Source organism: Equus caballus, chromosome 2, assembly GCF_041296265.1.
Source record: "Equus caballus isolate H_3958 breed thoroughbred chromosome 2, TB-T2T, whole genome shotgun sequence".
NCBI classification, from domain to species: Eukaryota; Metazoa; Chordata; class Mammalia; order Perissodactyla; family Equidae; genus Equus; species Equus caballus.
In genome coordinates, this window is record NC_091685.1 from 36261407 (window position 1) to 36288055 (window position 26649).

The following is a 26649-nucleotide window of genomic DNA, read 5'->3' on the forward strand; positions in this document are numbered from 1 at the left end:
TCCTACACAGGCATTGCTTTGCCAGTGTAGGGGAGGAAAAAGCTGCCCTCCATCCCCTTAGGGCTCCTGGCTGGGTCTGAAAATTATACAAAGACAGCTTAACAGGAGAAAAGCAGACAAATTTATTTTAAAGATTGGCAGCTGAGCTAACAACTGTTGCCAATCATTTTTTTTTTCTTTTTTCCTTCTTCTTCTCCCCAAAGCCCCCCAGTACATATAGCTCATAGTTGTATATTCTAGCTGTGGGTGCCTCTGTGCCATGTGGGACGCCACCGCAGCATGGCCTGACGAGCAGTGCCATGTCTGCACCCAGGATCCGAATCGGCGAAACCTTGGGCCACTGAAGTGGAGCGCGTGAACTTACCCACTCGGCCAAGGGGCCGGCCCCTACAAATTTATTTTAATATAACTTTTACGTGACACGGGAGGCTTCCTAAGGAAATGAAGACCCAAAGAGACAGATCTGTGTATTTTTCTGCTAGGTTTCATGAAAAGTGGACAGTCCTGAGGACTAGGATAGGGTAAGGGGTATGAGGTCCGTGTAACAGACTGGGGGAAAATTAGCAAAGCTTGTTTATTAGGATTCTTCTTAGTGACCCTTTGTCTTTGGAGATCGGGATGTCCCTTCCCTCCTGGGACAGAGAGGCCACCTGTCACCTGAGGGTTTAAGGCCCAGTTTAGAGAAGAAGGGCTGGGGGGAGGTGTCAGAGTGACACTTGGTCTCCTACTAAAAATTTTTACCGGCTTCCTTTTTTCTTAGGCACACTGACACAAGGAAGTTGCTTCTTTAGGCAGAAAACAGACCTGCTGTTTTCTCAAAACTCCTTTAGTTTAAAATATTCAATATGCCAAGGTGCCATATTTTGGGGTAGCATGTCCCAAACGCCATCACTTAACGACACTTGCAATGACTTGCTGATTATCTATCTTTCCTCTTAGACTGTGCCTTCACTGGGGCAGAAACCGTGTTCTCTAGCTTTGTACCCCCAGCACCTAGAACTGGGTGTCTTGCCTGGACTGGGGGCCCAGGAAATATTTGTCAAAAAATGAAAAATTCCCATCAAAACTAGCTTCCAGTGCATCCTGGGCCTCGGAATTACTGGCTAGGTAATTCACGAATACAGCAGACGCTGGCGCAGCCCTCCCCCGTCACAGCACCTTACTGCACGCTGGATCCATCCGTAGGCAAACGGAACACAGCTCCTCTCTGCACAGGAGACAACTATTCACATCGCATTCCTCTTTCCCTCCAATCACTCAATTAGGGCACGTCCCTTGCTGGCAGATGCGTGAGCAAAGTATTTTCCAGCCAGTGTCCTCAGGTGACCTGTCTAGACGTGCCCGGGAAAAACAATCTAACCTTCTCCTAACCCCCTAAGAAATCTCGGGCGCGCAGGACGCGCTGCGCATACGGCCCGAGACGCGCGGCGCGGCGGGGACCCGCGGAGGACCGGGGAGAAGGCAGGCAGGCAGGCGGCGCGGCGCCGGGCGCAGGCTCCGCTGGGTCGGGCCGCCTGGCGCGGGCGCGGGCGCGGGGTCCGCCGGCCGGCAGGGGGCGCGCGCGCCCCAGGCCCCGCGCCGCTCGCCCCGCCGCGCGCTCGCTTGCCGCCCGGCCGCACATGTGTTTCTGTTTTGTGTTGTAGCATTTGTTCTGGAAGCTCGTATTTACATTTTAAGTGTATCTGGTGAGTGGGCTGGAGCCCTCGTCTGGGCCGGGAGGAGAAAAAAAAAAAAAAAAGCCCTTCGGTTCGTCTTTTAGTTGCTCCTTTTCCTTTTTCTCTCCGGTTTCTCATCACTCCAACCAGGTAGGGGCTGAAAATCAAAATCGACAATGATCAGTTTGCGGGGTCTGGGAAAGTTTTTTTTTTTTTCCTTTTTTTTTTCCCTTGAGGAGAAAAGGTAAAAAAAAAAAAAAACCTGGGGAAGGGGGGTTGGGGGACTGAATGAATAAAAAGGGGAAGGAAGGCGGATCCACGTGGTTTAATCGGAGACAGACAGAGATCCTATTGTTCAAAATCAATAAAAAAAAAAAAAAAAAGCAGACAGGCGAAAGCGCAGGGACCGGGGGAAAGTAGCGGCGGAGCCGGGCACTTTGCAGCCCCGGATCGGAAGAATCGCCGGGCCCCACGTTCGGGGAGGGGCCGGCAGAGAGTTGGGCACCATTAAAGTTTTTATTTTTTCCTGTCTGTGCCAGCAGGTGTTTGGGGTTGGGGGCCGGCTTTATTGCCCCCTTCCCCCCCACGGCGGGGGCAGCCCATCCCGAGGGATTCGGCTAATTAGAGCCCGAAGTCGGAACCCCCAGGCTGGGGGGGAATTGGGGGCTCGGAGAGAAGTGCATTTAAGTGGGCTTGGGGAGGGGGCCGCGGAGACAAAAGCAGCAGGTGGGGCGGCCGGGGAGGGGGGAGCTCCTCCATCACCAGGGTGCCAAAGGAGGATCTTTGAAGTGTCCCGAAGCCTTCTCTCGTTAGAACCTGGAGGACCGGAGGCTCTTTTCTTTTCCCCTTTACTTTTTTGGGGACCAGGCTGCAAATGTGATACGATGTAGGCAAACCTAACTTGAGCATGGGCCGGGTGGGGGGAGGTCTCCATTTTTTTTCCTTTCCCTGAGCGGATGGCGGTCAGGGACCCGGGCACCCGTGCGGGATTCCCCGGAGGAGGCGCGCCGGGGCCCGGGAGGGGCGCGATTTCCTCCCGGCTCGCCCCCTCTCCGCCCACCCCGCGGCCGCCACTTTGGGGAGGGCAAGGGAGGAAGTGGAGGCCGGTGGCTCGGCTGGCTCCCCTCCCCCCGCGCAGTTTATAACCCGTCCATTGTGCGCCGCTGCCCCGTGTCTCCTCCAGCGCGACCATGCCCAGGAAGAAGGCGGCGGCGGCGGCCTGGGAGGAGCCGAGCTCGGGCAACGGCACGGCCCGCGCCGGGCCCAGGAAGCGCGGCGGCCCGGCCGGCAGGAAGCGCGAGCGGCCCGAGCGCTGCAGCAGCAGCAGCGGCGGCGGCAGCAGCGGCGACGAGGACGGCCTGGAGCTCGACGGGGCCCCCGGCGGGGGCAAGCGCGCGGCGCGGCCGGCGGCCCCCAAGGCGGGCGGCGCGGCCGTGGTCATCACCGAGCCCGAGCACACCAAGGAGCGCGTGGTGAGTGCGGGGCCGGGGAGGGGGCGCGGGCCGCGGCGGGTCCCGGCCGGGGGCGGCGGGGCGGGCGCAGGCCGCGGGCTGAATCATCGCCGCCGCCGCCGCGCAACAAAAGGGCGCGGGCCGGGGGCGGGCGCGGGCCGCGGCCTACCCGACCTCGCTGCCGCCGCCGCCGCCGCTGCCCCCCGCGCGGCCGTTGGCGGTTGGGGCGCGCGCCCCGGGCCCGCCTGGGGAGGGGCGGCCGGAGCCCGCGCGAGGGGGTCATGGCCCCGCCCCCAGCGCCGCTCGAGCCGATCCCTCCGCCGCCCCTCCCCCGCCCCGGGAAGGAGACTTTGCAAGTTGTCTCGTGCCGGAGGAGCGGGCGCGCGCGCCGGGCGCAGAGGTGGCGCCGCGTGCCCCCGGCCGCCCCTTGGTCCCCCCGCGGCCGCCGGTCGCGCGGGCGCCGCGGGGAGGGGGCGGCCGGCGCGCGGCGGGGCGCGGCGGTTTGCGCCGGGGCTTTGAGGTTCCCGCCGCCTCGGCTCCGGCGCTCCGGGGGGGCGGGGCCTGGCGGCCGCCGCGCATGCCCCGTGTGGCCCTGCACCGTCTCGCGCCGCTGGGGAGGCGGGGGCGGCCGGCGCCGGGGCGGGGGCGAGGGCGCATGCTCCGAGGGCCCCCCCACCTCCCCGGAGGTCGGGCCGCCCCCGGCGGAGAGGGGCTTGGGCTTTGTTCTCCGCTGTGGTCCGAGGGCGCGGGTGCTCGGGATGCGCTCCGTGCGGGCCCCCCCGAGGAGGAAGCATCCCTCCTGGTCCGAATGGGCTTGAATTTGCTCCTGAGACTTGGGCCTTCAAACCTCAGCGAAGATCGTGACCGACTCATGTGCCCGCAAAACCCTGCGGAGCCGGAGGTCTCACCCTGGGGTCTGTGAGCCTCAGAACCCGCGGGCTTAGTGTGGGACGTGTGTCCCCAGGTTCTCATCAGCCCAGAAGAGAGAGCTTTGGTGCAGGGTCCAGAGTCTGGCCTTCTGGAGAGGTCCTTTCCTCTCCGCGGTGGGGGTGGAAGGGTTAACAGGACGGCGTGCTTTCGCCTAGTGGAGCGCAGGCAGCGTGTAAATGGTTAAAGCGATGCGTTTCTGCATCCACTTTATAGATGAGGAAGCGGGCACAGCTCCTCATCCGTTTGAGGGCCCAACCCCGGATCACAGGGCTCAGGCTTTCTCCGGCGACGGCCTCAACGCCTCTGCACCTTGGTGCGAAAATGCTTTATTCCTGCGCTCCCAGCGATGGGGTCGACGTGTTAGATGGCGGAGGAGAGCCCGTGTGCCTGGAACGTCTTCCTTAGGGTCGCGACCAGGCCGGTGGCAGGGAAATGGCTGCAGTATTGAGAAACTGGAGCACGGGAACTATGTGCTTTAGCGCGGCTCATCCTCCACGCCAGACTCCCACACTTGCCCCCAAGCACGGGTGTTAGGAGAGAAAACTGAAAGGGGGGGCTCTGCCTCTGCTGTGGGTTCTCAGTTGTTTCCAGTCCGACTGTTAGGATGTGTTTTGTTGTCAGGAAGTAGAAGAGTCTCACTCCGATGCTGAAATGTACCTAAAAAGGGATACCCGGGGAGAGAGAGGGCCCAAGGGACACCAGGCTCTCCATAGCACAGCGCGCAGCTGGCTTGTCTGATGGAAATGGCACCTTTCTTCGTCTTACTAGGAGATTCCCGTGCTCTCTGTGAGTAGGCACAGCAGTCCATCGCAGTTGACATTTGTTTTATGTTTACAAGTCACTTCTCCCTTCAATTCCTGGGGTACATATATGTGGGTATACAGACTTCCCTTTCCCCTGCCCCTTAAAAAACAGGAAGGCCCGTCAAGCAGCTTCCTTTGGCCTGGTCAGCACGCCCTCCTCGGCTCAGCGCGTCCAGGAGACAGGGTCAACAGATGATGCTCTTTCCTGCTTCGAGGAAAGTGCACACCCCAAGTTTTAAGTTCTTATTAGCATCGTCGAGTTTGGTCCAGTGTCAAGGCTGGGCCCATGCTGCCCCATTGCCTTCTACAGGCCTAGGTGGGCACTGCCCCTGGTCCTTGGTGGGCCTTCTGCCCCGCATCCCTGGCCCCAGGTTCCTGGGCTCCAGGGGAGGCGCAGGGTCTCCACCGGTTCAGCAGCTCTGGGGATCCTGTCTGCTGCCACAGGCCAACGGCAACCCCCAGCTTGTTTTAGAAGGGAGCTTTTTAGTGAGAGTTTTGCAAGCCTCGCCACTGTTCCCGGCTGCCTGAAGGTGGTTGTGTGAGAGCAGCTGCCAGGAATCGTCTGAAACCATGTTGCCTTTCTTTCACTCAGACCTGCAGACACTGGGCTTGTGGAAGGCAAACCCCAGAGACTTGTGTGGTCGAGGGGCGAAGTGGCCTTGAGTAAGAGATGTGTGTTTTTATAAAACACTCTTATGATTTCAGTCTCGGAAAATGCTCTCTCTAAAGACCTCAGGTTTATATGTAGTTGTGAGGGGTGAGCATTTGATGCTTGTTGGGGGTTGCTGCAGCCGGCATTCCCTGGAAACTTCCTAACCCTGAAGATACAGCAGGCGGCCTTGGCTGAATCCGAGAAAATAGGGGAGTGTCGTACACTGTCCGGGTCTTTGTAGCTTTCTCAGTGTTAGGTTGCTGAGGTTTTGTGGACCTGAGACAGATCGCTCCCATCTGAAAAGACCAAGTAAATACCACTGAAAGCCGAGCTTGCAGTCTGTTTCAGTTGATAGCCCACGAGGGAATTTGTTTCTGCTGGCGTTTCTCTGACCCGTCTTCCCTCGCCGAGAGTAGCAGCCTTCTAAATGGATGTGTGTTAAAAGGTTGACTCGCGGCCTCAGAAACATGCTCCTTGCACTTGGGCAATAATTCAAAAATGGCTTTGGAGCAGAAACCCCATTTTGTTGATTGAAGAAGCTCAGTGCTTTTTTCTGCCGTGGCCATTCATCCCGGCCCAGCTTACGTGACCGGGCTGTCAGGAGGCAGCAGGTGAAATGAAATTCACTCACTGTTTTCCCAGCCTCTCCACGTGGCCTTTAGACACATGCGATGTTACAGACACCGAGTTTATCCAGACACAGTCTCGGCCCATCAGTGAAGGTGGATCACACCTTGGAGGGTCCCATCACCTCCAGCTCTCAGTCCTGACAGCCGTCACTGGAGTCCTGGATGGACCCAGCAGGCACTGGGGGGTCTCCTACCCAATGGCAGTTCAGGCCTGTGACAAAGAGGGACATGGGCTGTGATTTAAGCTGTGTTAGTTCTCTTCCTTATTTTATGTAAGATGGAGGGACAAATTTAATGATAAAGAAACAAGGGTAAGTGGCCTACAGCAAGCAATTGTGTAGATAACAGCACTGAAATGCAGTCAGGTATCTCCATCGGAAGCGTGAGGAAATAGGGCCCAGGACATACAAACCTAAGTAAGACAACACTCAGTGCCTTGCATGGCAGTCAGACCACTGTCGCTGGCGTAGACTCATTTCTGCCAGCACCTTATATCTCAAAGGTTATGTCTGGATTTTTATGTAAATGCTTAGCTGGCTTGATGGGCCAGTATCCACAAGCCCTTGCTTGACCACCCGTGCAAATGCTGACGTCTCCAGGTCACAAGGGAAACCCTGCGCCTGCCCAGGGTGGTTGCAGCAAGGTCTGGCAGTCTGGTGGAGCTGCAAGTCCTGCAGGAGCCAGCAGCACGGGCACCTGTCGCTGTCGTGAATACATCTCATGTGGAGTGGTTGAGAGCCCTCTGCCTGCCTGGGGGGCTCAGGAGGGGGTCTGCCAGGGCAGGGGTGATGCCCCGGCCGAGTTACAGGCTTTCCAGGATCTTTTTCCCTGTGTTCTCTGGCCTGGCAGCTCATCCCACAGTGCCTTAGTTCCTGCCTGAGTCTGTGCTGCCGCCTGCACGTGGACCTGAGGGACAGTGGAGAGCTAGTTGGTGATGCGGGCAGAGACCCAGGGCTGCTCTTTCCGTGGGTAACTCGACAGAACTCACTCACTGATGGCTGTTCTCCTTCTGCAGTAGACCTATAGAATGTTCCAGCCAGGGCCGCCAGTTAAAGAAAGGGAGATAACCAGGGGAAACCAGGCTCCCTTTCAAGTAATCCGAGTCTGGGTGCTGCGGGGTAGGAGTACCCTCTGATTAAGGTCATTCTCTGAATAATTGAAGTGTGGCAGAGCCAGCCTCCTTTCCTGGCGGGTTTGTTTCCCCTTGCTTCTGACTGCGGGATGAGTCCTGTAGATGGACCATCTTCCAGCCACGTGAACGTGGCCGAGCAGGCGAGTGTTACGGGCCCTACTCTGCAGGCGTGCCTGGGCTGGCGGCCCTGGGCCGGGCAGCGTTCCCTAAGACATGGACTCCTGCATCGGGAAGACGTGGTCATGCTAACAGTGCCCCCAGGTCCCGCCAGGCAGTCACCGCGCAGAGGTTAGCGTGCCTGGATCTGGAGCTGTTTGGCCTTTTTTTCTTCCAAGAACAATTCTGTAAACAGAAGGAAACCTCTTCCTTTCCTTTTAATGTCTTGGGATGATGATGGAAAGGGTGAAAGCAGAACGGGAAGTTACTACGTCCCTTGCCTGACTGGAACCGAGTAGGTGGTTCAGAATTGAATCCTTGACTAAAAGTCTACTTTCCAAAGTCTGCTTGGGCATTTCAGACATAAAGCAGAATGCTGAGACTGTTTTATGACGAGCGCCACCAGAATTGGCCAGTGGCTGTTTTAAGTGGCACGTATCCCTGTTGCCGGTCTGAGAGTGTGTGGCCCTAGTGACCTTCTGTGTTGAGAAACTGAGGGTGAGGAGTGACAAGTCTTGGCTGGGGACTGCGGCCGCTCGTTTGCACGGGCCGGCCCCAGGGAGTTCCCTTGTTCCCTTCACCCCTGGTCCCTGGCTCCAGGGCCAGCAGTGAGGATGAGCCCATCGGAGGCTGCCCGGAGCAGACCCGCCCACCCTGCCAAAGCCTCGCGCTCCCATGCCTCCCTCCCTCGGGTAGGGGGTTGACCTCGGTGCGCTGAAGTCCCCTGGATGGGCTTGGCCCGCGGGCCGCACATGGAGGGAGGTTGGGCAGAAGTCTGAGCAGGGACGACGCAGCTCCTAAGGCTTCAAGTCCGTCGGGGCAGCGTGCATGCGGTGGGAAATTGTCGCTGGGCCCCACGGACAGCTGGTGTGACACCTGTGTGTGGCCCACAGGCCTCCTGCTGTCCCTGTGCAGGCAGTCTGCAGAGCATGGACAATGCTGGCGGCTTATTCTATAGTGATTTGCGAGAGATATTTTAAAGAGAAGTCAAAGGATAAAGACAAGCCCGGGCATCACAGCTGAGCTGGGGGGCAGGTTTGGGAGGTGGGCTGATGCGGCGGCGATGCCCTGGGCCGCTGGCCTCTGGGTGGGTGCCGGGTGAAAGCGCCATGAATGAGTCGTTTTTCTTTTGTTTCTTGCTGTCATTGGACAGACGTGGAAAGCTGGAAGCAGCATTGCAAGCTAATTCTTTTTCCCTCTCTCTGTCTCTGTAGAAACTTGAAGGGTCTAAGTGCAAAGGGCAGCTTTTGATTTTTGGGGCCACCAACTGGGACTTGATTGGTCGGAAAGAAGTGCCTAAGCAACAAGGTATGAGAAACTGTTCCTGGAAACGTAAGATGCTACTGTGGATTGGGTGCTTCCTGTGTGTGCACTGGGGGCCAGTGTCAGTCTGGTGGCTGCCCACCAGGTAGGTGTTCTCTTCATTAGAGAAGTGTTCAGAGAGGCCAGATGACGTGCCTGAGGCCACACAGCGACTCTAGTGATGGAGCCGGATTTGAACTCTGGTCTTATGCGAGTCTCTCACTTCACAATTCTGTCTTTAAAAGACCAATGCCATTAAGATGGAACAGAAAAAATATAAATAGTAGCCTCAAAGGAATACTGACACCTTCTTCCCATCTTCCTTCTCATGTCACCTATTTTCATTAAAATGAAGAGACGGGTCCTGTGGGATGTCAGAATGTCCTAGACATTTGTCACATACCAGATGTCAGACTGTTAGGCATTTCGGAACAGTCCACAGTTCTTTGCAAGCTGCCAAATTGTGCAGGAACTGGTTTGACAGAGCAAGTAACAGTCTGGGGTGGGGGGAGCCAAGAAGTCCTATGAAGTAACTTTCTGTCCCCAGGTGCTTTTAGAAAGCTGGTGTCTTTGCTCAGGAGGATACTGGCCCGTCCAAGAGATGTGAGGCTGGCACGGCGCCACATTTTATGGCATCTTAATTTCATTTGGAAAGATTGCCAAAGTGCTTTCCAGCATTGCCCAGCGAACAAATATTTGCACACTGACACTCCTCGTGCCTCAAGGCAGGAGGTGGGGATCATCTTATCCATGAGAACAGCAGGAGTTTCGGCACCGCTCAGTCCAGCTGAGTTAGAAATGGGTCCGAGCCATTGTCTTCTGTTGTGCAAGGTGCCCCGCCTTCAGGACCCAGCCATCGGGGCCTGAGTCTGCCGCTTGCCTGGCAGCTGGCATCACCTGGAGCCCCCGCCCCCCCATGAGAGGAGTCTGCCCAGCCGTGTGTGTGTGTGTGTGTGTGTGTGTGTGTGTGTGTGTGTGTGTGTGTGTGTGTGTGTGTGTGTGTGTGTGTGTGTTACATCGGTTCTCAAAGCTGCTCTTCAAATGAGTGGCCGCCGCGCAGTGACAGACACTCAGGCCCGGGGAGGGGAAGTAAGTTCCAGAGGAGAGCAGGCGTCAGAGCCTGGGGTGCCTCCTGGGGTGCGGGGCGGGTGGAGCTGCTCGGCTGGGCCGACCCAGTGTCAGCTCAGCTCCCCACCACCCCGGAGCTGCAGAAAGTGGGGAGCCGCCTCGTAGGTTAAAAACAGTGACTTTTGCCCTACTTGGGCTCACGTAGGAGTGCCTTGTCTTCCCTTCCCACCTCACTGCCCTCATTTTCTCCCTCCAAATGAAAATTTTGTATGTTTTTAAAGTATTTGTAACTGTCTTTAGGCCCCCTTGCTGGTGCCAGGAGACATAAAGTGGGGGATTTGTTTTCCTACTGGTGCCGAACATGAGGAGAAGGACGATTTCCCCTGCCACCCTCGCCCTCCAGTCTCTTCCCATCCTTGAAGTCTGCCTTCCCCCAGTGCGCCGGGGGCCTGTGGCTCTTGGATGCATGTTACTGTGGATTTTATAAATTCAGGGGGACGTGGGAGGGAGCGATGTGTGCTCCCTCTCCAAGCAGGACTGGCCCCAGGAGTTGATGGCCACCAGCCTGGCCGAGAAGCCCAGGGCTGCTGCTGGCATCTGCTTTCCTAGGGTCCATGGGACAGGGTTCTGGGAGGCGGGGAACCCTCTCCCGAGCCGATGGCGCCCTGGGCGCTGGCATTCGTGGAACCGCTGCAGGGAAGGTGCAGTCAGCTGGGTCCCCATGGCACCGTGCACTCCTGGGGTGCCCTGCACCACGTGGTGCTCAGAGGCGATGCGGGTCGACCACGCCGCCTGCCTTTCCCTTCTTGGTAGACAGACCGTGGCGTCACCTGTGAGGGCTCTCAGTTTGGGTTTGCTCTCTCCCCGGGACATTTTTGTTTTTCCTCTTTTTGGTAGCAGAGGGGTGTCCTCAGGGGGAGCAGCTCGGGGGTGCTGCTGAGAGACCTGACCTGCAATCCTGAGTCGTGGGGGAGGTTGCGCCTCTGCCCTCTGCCTGGCGGCCCCGTAACTAAATGAGGGGGTGCGCCTGGCGCCCCCTGCTGGCGGGGTGGGCTGGCTGGGGACTGACGCTGGGCACTGTCAGGTCCTTTCCCTGGAGCCGGCTAATTGATGGAGAAAGCAGCCTCTTCCTCCGTTCCTACATCCAGGTCAACCCTGCACAATTGATGTGGCCGTGGCTGGCGTTTCATAATCGTCACCACAGGCCTAGAAACGTGCTCGTGTTTCTGTCCTTGAGAGCCCAGGTTGAAAATATTAAGCAAAAAATTGGCCATGCCCTGTCCACGAATGGGTGAAGTGGAGACTTTGAAGGAGGCGCCTGTTCTTCTCTCCCATGCTGCCTCTAACACTCTAACATTATGGAGTGCTTAGTTATGGAGTACTTAGTTATGCAGTACTTAGTTACAGAGTGCTTACTAAGCACCAGGACCAGGCCGCATTTGTGACGCCCTCTGGCCAGAAGGAGCCAGGGCCCTCAGGTGCTAGGACAGTGGGAAGGCAGGCACAGGAGCTGGTAGGGTCAGTGCTGTGGTAGGACTCACAGGGTGCAGGGATCAACGAATTAAAAGGGGGATGGGCAGGGAGGGCTTCCCAGAGGAGGGGGTGCTTGGCCTGAATTTTGAAGAACAAGCAGGGAGCAGGTGAGGGGAACATTCTGGGGGAGCGAATACAGGGGCAAAGGCAAGGGGTCATGACCTGGCCAACACAGTGGGCCCCTGAGAAAGGAGGACCCCAACGGTGGGAGGAGTGAGGGAGGGGAGTGTGCTGATGCTGGTGGATGTGCGGGGAGGGAGGGGTCTTGTGGAGGAGGGGGACGCTCAGTCAGCTCCAGAAGAGCCTTGTGGCCGACACCTGGGTCCCTTGCCAGCTTTCATGAGCTGGCCCCTCCCCCAACAGGCCTGCGGGAGGGAGAGCGCCTGGCCTTCTGGCCACTCGCATGTGGGCACGCTCAGTAGCATTGCATGAGGGTCCGAGGTCCCCGTGGGTCAGGGCCAGAGACAGGAGGAGCAGCATTGGCATCGACTGGTCACTGGCTAGGTCTGCATTGGCTCCAGGGCAGTTGGTCTGAGGTGCACACTTTCTCCTTGGGCACTTTTTCCTGATACCAGGCCGGTGTGGCCCCCCGGGGAGCCCCTGTAGTTGGACATAAGGGCGTGGACCCTTGGTGGCTAATGATGTTTTTGGGGGTGCTCTCAATTTTGCCTGCACCACTGGATGGGTGTTTGATTTGCTTTCTTGTTCTCTTTGCAGCTGCTTACCGCAACCTCGGTCAGAACTTGTGGGGGCCCCACAGATACGGGTGCCTATCGGGGGTCCGGGTGCGGACGGTGGTGTCTGGTTCGTGTGCTGCCCACAGCCTCCTCATCACCACAGAAGGGAAGCTGTGGAGCTGGGGTAAGCGCTGGGCTCACCTCCCCCCCCCCCGACCCCGGGAGTGACGTCCTCCATCTGCTCAGGCACCGTTACCTGCAGCCCCCATCCCCTCTCTCGAATCCCCAGCTAGTCTTGCCTGTGCCCTATGAACACATTGCCTTCCTCCACTTTTCTGCTATTTTTTGGTCTGTACATACCCCCTCATTCTTTGCATTATTTTTTTTTTGAGGAAGATTAGCCCTGAGCTAACTGCTGCCAATCCTCCTCTTTTTGCTGAGGAAGACTGGCCCTGAGCTCACATCTGTGTCCATCTTCCTCTACTTTCTACATGGGACGCCTACCACAGCATGGCTTGCCAAGCGGTGCCATGTCCACACTCGGAATCTGAACCGGCAAACCCTGGGCCGCTAAAGCGGAACGTGTGCACTTAACTGCTGCGCCACTGGTCCGGCCCTGAATTCTCTTTTTTAAGCAACCTTTTCCTGAACATTCTGACTGAATGTGGATCTTTCCGATATCGAGGTGCCTAGAATTGAATTCCTGCTTTGGGTATGCCGTCCTTCAGGCAGACATGCCTGCTGCTCGCTCTGCGGCACAGTGTGATGTCAGCTCTGCTCTTGCCACGTGAAACGCTCCCAGCCCATAACAGCTGTGTCATGACAGCCCTGTGTCTCTGCAGTCCTGCCCCTCTGTTTCTGGGGGTCACACAGGTCTGCCAGTTCCGTGGCTCGTCACATGTGGTCTCTTTGTTCTTATAACGTGCCAAAGAGTCGACTTGACCCTTCCCGAGTTGATCTGTTTTCTCGCTGCTGGACTCCCTTGCCCGGGCACCTGGGAGGGCTCCCTGTGCTTCCCTTGGAGCCTCCCTTCTGGCCGTCCCCCTGTCCTCTGCAGAGCCTTCCTTGCCTTCTGCCCCTGTCCTCTCCCACGTCATCAATCTAGGTGATGACTGAGCCTCAGTTTACCCCATGCCCTCTGGAGGCTCCTGGACTCTCCTTCCGGCTGGGTCTGTTGGCACTTGTCCCGCCCTTTGTTTCTGGTCCTTTGGCTACTTTTTCGCCCATGTGACTGCATTTTTATTTCAGTCTGTTTAAGCCATTTTTGCAGTTTCATGAGCTGCTGTACCAAAGCCCAAATATATTAACATCTGTTGTCTTCGCTGCACTCTGCTAATTTTGTAATTCTGTTGAAAATAAGCTAACAAGTGTGGCTGGCCCACATTTATACTTTATAGTCTCTTGCTGACATTGCCATCGTGTTCATTTTCTCCTGTTGGCAGAGAGGTGTGTCCCCCCAAGCAGCGTCCACGCACACTTCCAGCACCGAGCCCAGCAGCCTGTGTCGAGGGCCCGACTTCACGTAGCTTATTTCTGATCTCTTTCCTGAATTTCACTTACAGTGGTGCTGCTAAAAATGGCCCTGTGTTGCTTCTCAGGCCTGGGAGAGCTTCTGAAGGCTCGGCACCTAACCAAGCCCCAGAGCAAATGTGTGTGTCCCGGTGAGCAGACTTGATGCCCCAGGAAGTGACGTGCCAGTGAGGATGTCACGAGCCCACTGTTAGTCCCTCTGAAGGCAGCGTCCGTGCTACAGCGCACTACTCCCGACGGGCCTGCACCTGCCAGCGCACGGGCCTCTCGTGTGGCCGAAACCTGCGCCCAGGGCTCGTTCTGTGTTTAAAGTGCCTTTCGCACTGAACTTGGGCAGCTCCCATTAGCAGCTGCGTCTGCCCCTCCTGCCTGAGGGCCGTAATCGCCTCGCTGGTCCCAGGACGGTTTTCCTCATGTAAATGGCCAGTTCACTTCCTCCTCAAGCCCCCTCCAGGACGATTGGTGCTCTTTGGGGCTCTGCTGTCCGCGTTTCTCGTGACCAAAAGATCAAAAGTTCATCGTTGGGACGGGCGAAACCAGCCCCTCTGCACCCACCCCCTCTGGGAAATCGCCCTGACTTTGGCCCTGTAAAATCTCCCCAAATCTCCCAAAGTGTTGGGTCACAAGTGTGGTTCTTGTCTCAGCTAGAGGGACCTGGGAGTGGCCCATTGAGTTGTTTCTTTGGAACTGCTGTGGCCTGTGTTAGAAACTAGGTAGGACTCGGGCGTCCACCCTCCTGGCCCACCCAACTCGCCATGGCTGCTTGGGAGCTGAAGGGCTTTGCCAGAGGGCCTGTGCGTGGCAGAGGGCTCAGTGGCAGGGGTTGGCCACATCAGGTGTTCCTGCTCCCGACTCTGCAGCCTGCACAGCTCCAGAGGTGACGGTGGCCCCGTCAGCTGGGAGGGCTGATGTCCAGAGCAGGTGTGTCCCTGTTCTGTTGCCAGGATTCACGTGGCTGAGGGTCCTGTGGAGGGTGCTCCGTGGGAGGTGGGGTTGGCACTGTTCTGTGAGCACCATTTGCAGGGTAGATGAAAGGAAGAGGAATGATGGGGAGAAACCAAATGGTCCACGGTAGATGCCCAGAACACTGAGGTAATGAAACTCCTGTAAGGCAGGTGTCAGAAATGGTTACTGTCTTAAAACACCTTTCGGAGTGAAGGGAACGAGGGAATTGTCTGGCGGGTAGGTGAGAAGTGAGAGCTGCGTTCCATGAGCTTGACTGCTTGGTGTGACACCAGGCCTCACTGAGCGTTTCTTCCGTTTCCCTGGGTGGCAGAGCTGCGGAAAGCGCTCACTTGGGTCCCTGCTGCTGCCCCAGAAAAGAGGGTCAGGAGGAGTGGCAGGCGGGTGTCTGTGGAGACGTCTCTGGGGCCAGCACTGCATGTCCTCCCATCACCCGAGCCCACTCAGGCAGCCCTCCAGTGGCTGGCCCTCGACTGAGAAGCCGGAGCTTGCTGCCACCTCTTCTCGGCTCTTGAGTTGGGAGGCACCTTCTAGGGTCCCAGCTTTGCCTGGTTCAGGAGTGTCCCTCCCCCCCCAATTGATCTTGCTCTTGGTCTGCAGGTCGAAATGAGAAGGGGCAGCTGGGACATGGCGACACCAAGAGGGTTGAAGCCCCCAGACTCATTGAGGGTCTCAGCCACGAAGTGATTGTGTCTGCGGCCTGTGGGCGGAACCACACCCTGGCCTTGACAGGTAAGGAAGGGCAAGAGGCCAGCTGGTCCACCTCGGGCGCCGGGGTGGAGTTGCCCTGTGGCTTTGGTCACAATCAGAAAGATGCCCCCGAGAGCCCAGGTGAGTGGCTTCCTTCGGTTGCTGGGAGCCTCACCTGTGGGCCGCGGAGGCCGGCCAGTGCCTTGGTTTCTCTGCACACTCAGCTTCTGCTCCACCACCTTTTGGAATGCTGTCTCGTGCATTTTTCCTGACAAATGAGCTGTTTTTATTATTTTGGTACCTTTGATTTCAAATCTAACTCAAAACTCTCAGCAGTTCTTTCCCGTTTGTAACGTCCGTCTTTCCTTCCAGAAACGGGCTCCGTGTTTGCGTTTGGAGAGAACAAGATGGGGCAGCTGGGCCTCGGCAACCAGACGGACGCGGTCCCGAGCCCCGCACAGGTGCCACCCAGCCTCGGGGCTGATTCCGGGGGTGGGGTTGTGGCTTGCCCCCTCTTGTTTGGGTTAGCTGATCCCTTGTCAAAAAGGGTGTCTGTGTGCTTGAGTGGAACAGGCTCAGTGTGTGGTCACAGTTGAAGAGCATCTTGGAAACACGTTTTCTCTGTGCAATAATTTGTTGTAGAAACCTTGTTGTAAGCCTGTTTTATTTCCAAGAAAGGGATGAATGTTCCGAATGTGGTTAGTCTTTATCTGCAGACACTCTGAGTTTTGACCCTGTCGTGAAGTCGCCCTCCAGGTCTCAGAACACAGATGGGTCATGGTCCTTGTTCTAGAGAGACTGAAGACGAAGTTGGGGAGCAGGATTAACCTACAGAAGGAGCTGCTGACATGAGGCAGCAGGATGCTGATAAGTGTCTGTTTAGTGGTTTAGATGGTGGAGGGAGGGACTCCGTTTCTTGGTCTCAGACAGAGACAGTGGCCCGGCTTGTCTGTGGTTGGAAGGCCTTGAGGCGTCCCGTGTGGCCGGCCTCCGCTGTGCAGTGGAACGCTGCTCGTGCTGGGCCCGTCGGTGGGCAGCAGCGAGTTTTCTAAGTTAGATTTGTTTCCACATCCCACAGTAAATTACTCAGGGCTTTTGCTGTCTTCCTTTTAACTTCCGAATTTTGAACCGCTTTATTTCTTATTCACACCTTCAATTAAGACTTAATAAATCAAGTATCTCTAGCAGTAAGGAGAATGTAAAACAGTTCGTTTGGCGGGTTGGCAAGAATGCTTATGCAGGCTTTTCTTTTTAAATTTGGGGCTGATGGCAACACTAGTGACAGAGGTGAGATTTGGGGTTAAGCGTGGCTGGTTTGTCTTCTGTCGCCCTCGTGCCCACACTGGTCGCTTGAGTCCAGCATTCGCTGGGCTCCAGGATTTGCGGGGCGCAGCATGGGCGTTTTGAGGGGCACTGAGACCTGGGTGCTGTTGGCCTGTCTCTGACCCTGGCTCCGTGCTGGAAGGTGGGGCCCGTGAGGGTGTGTGTTTACATGTGCTCTGAGCTTTTGCCTTCAGAATGGTTGAGTCCATTAAATTTCCTTTGTAACCGAGTACTACTTTCATACCAACCTGCAGAGAGGTAGACTTTTTATCAATCTTTTTAAAAAAAATTCTGAAAATGTACTGTCTTTCCTTTTCAGATAATGTACAACGGCCAGCCAATTACCAAAATGGCCTGTGGGGCTGAATTCAGTATGATAATGGACTGCAAGGGGAACCTCTATTCCTTCGGGTGCCCTGAATACGGGCAGCTGGGTATGGAAGGATGTTTTAAAAGCTCTCTTATTCGTGTGTTTAGAGCCAGAAGTCAGTGTGGGGCTGCACACGCGTGTGAGACGTGGGTAACTGATCGCAGATAATGGCCTTGATCCATTAAGTGGCTCTCACATTTAGTGAAACAGCATGTCATAACTCAGACACGGAGCACATTACAGTGACTTGCCTTAATGAGAAAGTCGGGGCTCAATTCTGACAAAAGGTTCTTTTTCCTGATTTGAGAATTCGTTTATATATATAAAAGGGTTTCCAAGTTGTAAACGAAGGAAAAATCAACCACCTTTTTTTAGTTTTGTACTTAAAGATTTGCCTTTATTGAAATTGAGAAAATGACACAAGATGAAGGTGTTCTGAACGCCCTGGCGTGGGTGGTCATCAGGCAGACGCGTGAGGAGCCACCACGTATCGAAGGGACTGCCATACCTCCCTGCCCCGCATCCCTAAACAGAATGTCCTCTTCCGGAAACACGTTTACTTACGTGTCGTTGAGTAGAAAAGAGATTCAGAAAGCAGTTCTCAGGCAGTGGAAAGTGTCTCTCCATCCTCATTTTACAAGGGCTCCATTTTCTTTTCCCATCTGACACCAAAGTGTTTTTTTCCCCTCCTGGCGCCTCCCCGCCACGCCAGCCCCTTCCGAGTAGGAGGTGAGGAGTGGGTGCCCTCTGCTGGCTCCTTGCTGCATGCCACTCCGGATCTACCGCACCCCCGGATCTGGGTTGCTGGGTCTCGTCATTAAACGCAGGCAGATGGGAGACTATAAATAGAATGAGCAGCCTCTCACTGGCCTTAGACATTGGGGAACAGTGACTTTGTGAAACTAAATATACCGCGAGTCCGAAGTGAGGAAGAGCACAGCCCCTTACGCACATTCACTGCTGGTTGCCAGGGAGTTGCCGGAGGCTGTCGGAGAAACCGTTTCCATGGCCACAGGCCTGGCGCAGCCCAGCCCCGGGGCAGAGCACCGGAAGTGTGCTCCTGGTCTGCTTCCGGACCTGTGCAGCTCCCCTGCTGCCTGTGGCTGCCCCAGATCTGCAAACAAACCGCTCGTCGTAGCAGGTTGATTTTCCTTCAGGGAAATTAAGCGATCTGGTGACGATGATCACGGCTGACGCTTAGCGGTTGTGTGGACCAGTCAGCATCTAGGCACTTCATGCAGAGTCTCACTGGCTTAGTTTACACTCATTTAGAGGCAGTTTGAGAACTCGGCTTGATTTTTATCTATAGAACCGGGTAATTCTTAACTTGCCAGCTTGCCTTAAAACCTCTTTTCAGTCTCACTGTCCAAATCCAGAGGAGATCCCTTGCCGAATGAGGGCACGGGTGTGACCTCGGAGAAGTGTGTCACCAGCACACGCTCGCCCTGCTCTCTCAGCGCGTTGACTGGGCCAGGCAAGGTGGAGACGAGAATGTGCCGCTGACCAGTGTTTCAGCAACTGGAACGATAGACTTAGGTTACGTGTAACCCATAAGAACGCACGTCCGTAATCGTACGTTGAACTTTTCCTGGCCCATCCAGGCGTTCTTTGAGGCCCCCCGAGGTAGGAGCACGGACTACCTTATAGAACATCCCTTTAGGATCAGTAGCTTCCAGCTTTTTGGACTGCAGCCCGCAGTAAGAAATAGCTCCAAATGTGGAGCCACACATAAGAGTTTTCACGAAATAACAGCCTTCTCATTCGGTTCTATTCATTTTTTTAAAATAACTAGTTTCAGGCCACAAAATCGAATTCATGAGTCACTAATAAGTTGTGTCTCAGACTGGACAGTGCTGCCTTGGTTGACAAAAGTGTCCTGGTGAGGCCCGGCTGGCCAGGTTGGGACGCGTGCTCCGAGCTGCAGCTGCTGCTGACGGCTGGCTCTGTCGCTGCAGGGCACAACTCGGACGGGAAGTTCATTGCCCGGGCGCAGCGGATAGAGTACGACTGCGAGCTGGTGCCCCGGCGCGTGGCCATCTTCATCGAGAAGACGAAAGATGGGCAGATCCTGCCCGTCCCAAACGTGGTCGTCCGAGACGTGGCCTGCGGCGCCAACCACACGGTATGGCCCCACTGCCTGACTTTCTCACCTCCTGAGCGTCCCCTCAGTGGAAGGGGCATCTGCGCTCCTTGCCAGCACCTGAGCCCACGTGGCCCTGCACACCTGGCCTCCTCGGGCCTGGCGTTTAAGCAGCTCGCCATCACTTCTGCAGACAGTGAAGGGACAGGGGTTTTGGGTTAGGGTGATGCAGTAAGCATTTTTCTGCTTTTGTTTTTGTCTAACAATGTCGTGGCCATCTTTCTGGGTCTCCAGACAATCTCCCGTACTGGGGGAGTGGAATAGGTTTTAATCATGAAGGTGGTTTCCTTAAAGGTTACTTGATAAACAGCAGTGAAGTTTCTATATGTACATCTTTTTATCTTTCTGTGGATATTTTGCCCGAGGACGTCTGTGGGTAAACCTGCCTCTCTCATCTGTTGAAAGAGAACGGGGCTGGGGGTCTGGAGGCCGCACTGCTGTCCTGGCGTGCGGTCGACTGGCTGAGGGGCCTCGGGTATAGCTCCTTCCTGGAATCTTCTTCCCTGTCCCATTCACAGTGACTTGGGCCCAGGATTCCAGCCCTTCGAGTCTAGAAACAGACCGGCCTTCGTACACTGGCCAGGGGAGGCTAGATCTCATTTAGGCCTCTTCTGTCAGATTGTATTCGTGGTTCTCCAGTCACACGGTTCACACATTAGACGTCAAAGGGATCCTGAAGATTTTTTCTTTTTGGTGGGAAAGATTTGCCCTGAGTTAATATCTGTCGTCACTCTTCCTCTTTTTTTTTTTTTTTGTTTGCCTCCTCGAAGCCCTAGTACGTAGTTGTATATTCTAGTTGTGGGTCCTTCTAGTTCTTCTACGTGAGCCACTGCCACAGCGTGGCTACTGACAGATGAGTGATGTGGTTCCGTGACTGGGAACCAAACCCCGGCCCTGTAAATGGAACATGCTGACCTGGAACCCCTAGGCCATCAGGGCTAGCTCAGGAAGGTAGATTTTAAGTTGTTAACGTCGATGTGCTCACGTCACCAGTGACCAGAGGGAGGTCACCTGTGTGTATGGGGTGGTCATTAAAGCAGCACCTGGGGCGTGTCGGCCTTTCCTCTCAGCAGGTCCTGCCCCGAGTCCTCTCTGTCCCTCAGTGGGTCCAGCCCTGAGTCCTCTCTGTCCCCACAGCTGGTGCTGGACTCCCAGAAGCGCGTCTTCTCCTGGGGCTTCGGTGGCTACGGCCGGCTGGGCCACGCCGAGCAGAAGGACGAGATGGTACCCCGCCTGGTGAAGCTGTTCGACTTTCCTGGGCGTGGGGCATCCCAGATCTACGCCGGCTACACCTGCTCCTTTGCAGTCAGCGAAGTGGGTTAGTGCTTTCCCTGTCTGGGCCTCGGGAGGAACGTGTCCAGAACCTAGTCAGAGTCTTTCCCTCCCTGGCAGATGAGTGCTCTCGTGGGGGCCACATCACCACTGTCCTGTTCCAGGACCAGGAACCTCGATTTCATTGACGTCCCTGGGCTCTTTTGAACAGAAGGATCCTTTGTGGTCACGTGCCCAGCGCCTTGCTCGGGCCCCCGTCCCGTCTCCTCTCCTTGCTGTTGCTGAAGATGAGAATTTGGCTCTTGAGACGTCTGCTCTCAGTGGGAACATGTTTGTCTGTCCCCAGGTGGTCTGTTTTTCTGGGGGGCCACGAACACATCTCGTGAATCTACCATGTACCCGAAGGCCGTGCAGGACCTCTGTGGCTGGAGAATCCGGAGCCTGGCTTGTGGGTACGTGGCAGTGTCGCCTGGGTGTGTTGGAGGCACCTGGAGCTGCCTCTCCTCTTGAGAGGGCCCCGGGCGCTCAGTCTGGGCGTCAGGTGCCCTGAGTTGGAGCCAGGAGGGGAAGCACTGTGCTCAGGCAGGCGGGCTTGGCAGAGCCTGGACAGGACGGCTCGTTCCCCTGCCTTCACCAAAAGCAAGTCATTGAGGGGTTTTATTCTTCAAAGGCTTGGTGTGCTCTGCTCATTGCAGGTTCAAAATTATAATTAGGAAATTTTAGTTACTCCGACACATTGGGAAGAAGAAATCATCGTCAAATCAGTGATTTTCAGTTTATTTTGAGGACACCTATTGAGCTATCTAGCACTTCTTGGTGAGGAGTTTGATTATATTAATCAACCGCCAGGTTGTGGGGGGCATAGTGTGGTGGGTGCACAGTGTGGCGGGCGCACAGTGTGGCTTCAGTCTGCTGAAGTCTCCAGCCGTTGTCCAGGTGAGCGTCAGCTTCCACCCTCTGCTGCGAGCTCTCACTTCATTCTGATTTGGTCTCTTCTTTTCCCGCTGTGCGTGTTCACCCAAAAATGACACTCCCGCCCAAGAGCCGTAGAACCCGGGTTGGGGCAGGGCAGCGAGGTCTAGGGCCCTGTGGTTGCTGGCATGGAGGGCTCTGCAGTTTGGCCCTGCACGGGATGAGCCTTGGGGTTCAGGAGGAGCCTGCTGGCCCTGTGTTGTGTTACTTGGAAACGAGAGTGTCATGGAGCTTTCGATGGGACGTACTCGGTTTTAAAGCTCGTAGTGGCACCGCGCTCTGGAGCCGGTAGCCCACAGGAAGCGTCCGTGGCGGCTGGGTGAGGGACGGGGCTGGGGTGTGGACACCGCGACAGCCTCTGCCTGTTTGCAGGAAGAGCAGCATCCTCGTGGCTGCGGACGAGAGCACCATCAGCTGGGGCCCGTCGCCGACCTTCGGGGAGCTGGTAAGCGGGCGCCTGTGTGGTGGGGGTAGCCCCGATCCGGGCTCTGTTGCTGCTCCCAAAGATAGGCTCAGTGAGTGTCTTTCGTCTGTCCCTTGTTGCACTGAGGTCTGCAGTGTTCCCTAATCTTTGGGTCACATCAGCTTTCAAAGACGTTTCTGTGCTCGTCAAGTAATTGTGCATGTCTTTTCTGTCTGCATCGTAAAACAGAGAAATTGGACGCTTCTGATCTGATTTCTCTCTGTTTGCAAACTGTTGTCGTGGTTACACGGGTGCTAGGAAGGGGGATGGTTGCTCCTCTTCCCCCTCCCCAGGAGGGTTTAAAGCCACAGGAAGAGCATGTTGTTTTAAACCTGGTGGCGGTGGTGTGAGTGCGCATCCAGGCTCCTGTTTCCCAGGCCTGTGTTGGCTCAGTCAGCAGCCTAGCCACTCGCACTGCGCAGACCACTGCGCCATCCTGCCTGCTTCTGAGGTCACTGGGGGATAGTCGTCTTAAGTCAAGTTTTTCCTAAATCAAGTTGGCCTGTGTGTCTGCCCTTAATCTCAGTTGAGTGGTTAGCAGTGACGGCCCTCGATTTCTCCCTCGTACTTAGATCTTCTCCAGCCAAAGGGCTGATTCTCAGGGCCTGGTGCTTGATGAGCCCTGCACTTCTAATTTCTTCCTCAGGAAGAGCAGCTCGGCGCGTGCTGACGGTCTGCCGTCCTGGTTGTGACGTGGTCCTCAGCCTGGCTGTTTCCGTTACTTTCTGAGAGAAGCTGTCCGTTTCCCTTCCGTCTTTCTTTCTCTCGTGGGTGGGAGCTGATGGGGTTGGTGGAGAGAGAAGGAAGGGCTTGATCCCGTGAGCCATCGCCAGGACTCGGGGGCTGAAGGTGCCTTTGCCTGGTGCCCTGCGCACAGCCGGTCTAGAGGCTTCAGAGGGAGCCCCACATGCGCACACTCAGGGAGGCCCCACGTGGAACCTGGAAAGAGCCTGAGAACCTGGCCCAGCTTTTGTGGATTGTCCTTAGATAAGGACAGATGGTGTTTAGGGCCCATCAGAAATAGACTGTGAATACCAATTTTGAAACTAGAGTGGAATGAGGGGGACTTTAGGGGCAGCCTCTTGGGGGCGAGGAATTGGAGGACATTCACTGGGAAGCTGGAGGTGGGCCTGGTGGCAGGGGAAGCTGGAGGAGGCCCTTCATCGCCCGCCCTGGGGGCTCCTGAGCTGAGCCGAGGGCTCCGGCGGCCTCACTTGCCCGTCCCCACGCCTTTGCACAGGACTCCGCTAAGCAGTCCTTGACCAGTCCGTTCCGCTTCTGGTGGGGACTCTGGTGTCCCAGAGTCACTACTAACAGTGGATGGTGGTTACTTGGTCTCCAGACCACCGGGCAGGGACGTCGACGGCCACTGTCCTTTGTGACCTTGTAGCCCTGAAGGGCTGCAGCTGCCATTTCTTCCTGTGCCCACGATGGTGTCGCCTCATCAGTGACACTCTGTAAGAGGTACCCGTCGTCACATAGGTCCCCACAGGTTACGCTGTGGCGTCCCGGGCTCCCTCCAGTTGAGGACTAGTGCTTCGTCGGCAGCCTGCTTGGGGTTGAATTGCTGGCGGCCTGGCCCTCCTGCGAGAACGACAGGCTCGTCACAGGCAGTCGTTAGCTCTGCTCCTGGGTCACGGAAGCCCAGGAATGTCGCCCTCGTCCCCCGTGCGCACTGTGCCACAGGGCCCCCGGTTCTGAGCGCCCCCTCTGTTTGCCCCCCAGGGCTATGGGGACCACAAGCCCAAGTCTTCCACGGCAGCTCAAGAGGTGAAGACGCTGGACGGCGTTTTCACGGAGCAGGTGAGTGAGGCCGTGCGCCGGGAGGGCTGGAGGTGCTGGGAGCGGGGCACGTGCTGAAGCACACCTCGCTCGTCCTGCCTCTGGTCTCGGGGGCCCATTCGAGTCGTGTGTGACATCTTCTTGAGCAGCTTCCCTGCCACCTTACACCAGAGTTTTCTGGTGGGTCATGGCCACGAGCAGGAGAAAGCTTCAAGGCCTGCTGGGCGGGCTCGGTGGCCATTTGCACCCTGGATGACACTGGCCACAGTCCAGTCACAGGGCAGTCGGCTCGGGGGTGCACCACTCATGTCTGCCTCGTACCCTCACTCGACTACGCACCGCCAGGCCATGGGGCAGATGGCAGGCGAGGCCCCTGCTGCTCCGTCCACCAGCTGCCAGCCGTTGTCTGCTGAGGTGCAGATGGGGCTCGCGCCCTCACACGTGGCGCCTGCGCTCCAGAGAGGCGGAGGGGGCAGGGAGCCAGGTCCCGGGTCCCCGCCAGTCCCCCCGACGGCGGTGTTGAAGCCTGCCCGGTAGGCTACCCTCTGCCTCGTCTCCCCGTGGCAGCCAGGACGGGCTTGTGACGGGTCCGTGGACACGGGTGGCCTTCAGCAAGGGTTTCATGCACTTTTCAGCAGGCCTCCCTGCTGACCCCGTCTGCCAGCCCAGCTGACTAGTGTCGGCCTTGCGCTCGTCTGCTCTAGACTCAGCGAGCAGCTGGCACGGGGCGTCCTTGCACACCCAGCGCTCTTCGCTCCCCCAGGTCGCCATGGGCTACTCGCACTCCTTGGTGATAGCGAGAGACGAAAGCGAGACCGAGAAGGAGAAGATCAAGAAACTGCCAGAGTATAACCCGCGGACCCTCTGATTCTCCGCATCTCCTCCAACTCACCCTCGCGGCAGCTGTCATTCCGTGTGCACTGGGACGGGAGGTCGAAGGAGGAAGCGGGAAGAGCGGAAGCTGATCGAAGGTGCATTTGCGTTAGCCTCCCTGAGGTTCCGTTTCATCAGTGATCCAACGTCAACTACCTTTTCTGTATGCTTTCCAAAGTGTTTTTTTTTCTCTTAATGTTTAATTAAAGTATTTGCTCATAGTTGACTTACCATTCCTACAAAAGAGGCAGAAACTTTGAGCAATGTAGGTTTTTTAAGTTGTTTTTTTCCCCTTTTTCTCAAAACCCCCCTTTCCAGTTATACTTATTAGCATTGTGATCCGAGTGGGTGCTGCCTGGAGAGGAGTCACCATTTACTCAGAAAAAACGTCCTTTCTGGGACCGGCAGCATCCAGGCAGATGGTCCCTGGTGGTCGGTCTCTAGCCAGAATCGTGCGTGTGCTGTGGGAGCGTCTGGGTCACTTCCCACCCGCTTTTCTTGTCGCCTGACTGAGGCTGGTGTGTGTGCTGATTCTCCCCTGGCTCCTCGGCAGCCCCCGCCGCCTTCCGGCTGCGGCATTAATGGAATCTACGGTTCCCCCCTGGTGGGGGCTCCGGGGTCTGTGTTTAGCCATTTGTATTTACTTTAGCTGTAAAAGAAGTCCAAATGGAAATCAGGTGATCGTGGAATCAGTGGGGATTCGGGGTGGCAGACGTGGGGACAGTGCATCTGGTTCAGGACCTGGCTTTAAGGCTCCTGCCATGAGCCAGGCCCACCTTGCCAGCACTCGCCATTAGAGATTGGTCAGCCAGCAGTAAGAAGTGCATCTTGGAGTCCTTGCAAGGAAGGGCCAGCCCCCGGGGACCTGCCTCTGTCGCCTGTGCTTATCTTTGCTCCCCCACCGGCTGGGTCCTCCCGGAAGGGCCCGGTCTATCCTGGACGCGGCCTCCTGTTCTGCTCACGCAGCTCTCTAGTCACGTTTGCTTGGCTGTGGTACCAAATAGGAGGGGTTCCTGAAGAAGTCCCCCTTGCCCAAGTGTCGGCGCGGATGCCGCGATGTCGCCCCGGTCCCCGCCGAGCTCGCCGCTGGCATGGCGCTGCCCTGCGTGAGTTACGAGGTGCCTTTCCCGGAACCCTCCTCTCACTTGGACCCAAAAGAGGCGACAGCTCTGGCTGGGGCTCTTGGTTTTGAGAGGGTCTGGACTGGTTTGGGTGCTTTAAAATAGATCTTTTAGTTCAGTGGTGCTTATGGGGGAGACGGGGATAGAATTCAGTGTGAGACTTGGGTGGATGGGAAAGTTAAATACTGGTCTTTTTTATTTTTATTCTTTTGCTTTGCTATTGTTACCACTTGTCATTGTCTCGATGTTAAAATGCCAAAAATGATCTAGTCGTTGTTGCTTTTTTCCCTACTCGTCCCCCCGTCAGTCCTTATGGTGGCTCTGCCTTTGCCCGGTGTGGAACAGTATCTGTCCTGGCCAGTCCCGAGGCCTCGAGTAAGGAGACTGGCCTGCATCTTTCTAAGAGTTAGTCTGACCTTATGCTCATTGCTCCTGTCCTGCGTTCGTCAATAGTCCAGGGGAGAAGCTTCTGCAACTCCAGAGCTTCTGTTAAACGAACCTAATTTGTCCAAATCACCCCCCAACCACCATCTCTGACTCAAGCTTCCATGTGTGGAACCCATCAGTTTCCCCGGTCAGGTCTCTGTCCTGGAACGCAGCTCAGGTGCACGTGCCCGCACAGCTTCCCTTGGGTTGTGCGGTCACCGAGGGGGCTGAGGGAGCTGTGGCCCGGCTCCTGGCCTTTGCAGGAGCTGCCCTGGCTGCGCGGGGCTCCATCCTCCGTGCTCTAGTCTGAAGCCCACTGCCAGCTCCTCCTGGAACCCTTGCCAGGGACTGGCGCAGGAAAGGGATGGACCTGCCTGGGGAGCCTGCCCCTCGCCCACGATCACTCCTTCTGGCCTAGAGTTTTACAGTGCACTTCCTGGTAGAGAAAATCCTTTAGAACCAGGAATTGGGCTGCGGCCTGCACTCTGAGAGAAAGGGACGGTGACACGGGCTGGGCGTGTGCTTTGTGCTGACCCCTCGGGCATCTGACATGTCTTCCAGCTCAGGAAGAAGAGGCTTAGAGTGAAGGGGAGCCCAAGGAGAGGCTGTGATTTGGTCGAAGGTGCCTGGTTTAGTGCTGTAATTGTCTTATTTTTTTTTTATATATATATTTCTTGGAGTAAACATTTTAAATAAATGACATCGTTGTTTACTCTGTCTCGGCTTTCGTGCTTCT

General features: G+C 56.4%; 1 protein-coding gene and 1 long non-coding RNA gene across 4 annotated transcripts; both read left to right on the forward strand.

Annotated features, from left to right (window-relative positions):
- Positions 1-1589: 1589 nt before the first annotated feature.
- RCC2 (regulator of chromosome condensation 2) lies at positions 1590-26625 on the forward strand. 3 transcript variants are annotated; one of them, XM_023635650.2, is made up of 13 exons: positions 1590-1805; positions 2839-3127; positions 8623-8716; positions 12029-12172; positions 15082-15213; positions 15544-15632; positions 16814-16928; positions 18820-18986; positions 20142-20322; positions 20623-20728; positions 21621-21693; positions 23437-23514; positions 24257-26625. In XM_023635650.2, exons 2-13 carry the CDS (start codon positions 2846-2848, stop codon positions 24359-24361), a joined length of 1566 nt encoding a protein of 521 aa, XP_023491418.1. In that variant the 5' UTR covers positions 1590-1805; positions 2839-2845; the 3' UTR covers positions 24362-26625. The 3 variants fall into 3 exon arrangements, with proteins under 3 accessions (XP_023491418.1, XP_070108689.1, XP_023491419.1); XM_070252588.1 differs by having other exon boundaries at positions 1635-1685; XM_023635651.2 differs by lacking the exon at positions 1590-1805 and adding an exon at positions 2407-2541.
- On the forward strand, positions 3781-7089 carry LOC138920945 (uncharacterized). The gene is made up of 3 exons (XR_011433029.1): positions 3781-4007; positions 4658-4822; positions 6970-7089. It is a non-coding gene; the product is annotated as an uncharacterized lncRNA (long non-coding RNA).
- Positions 26626-26649: the final 24 nt, after the last annotated feature.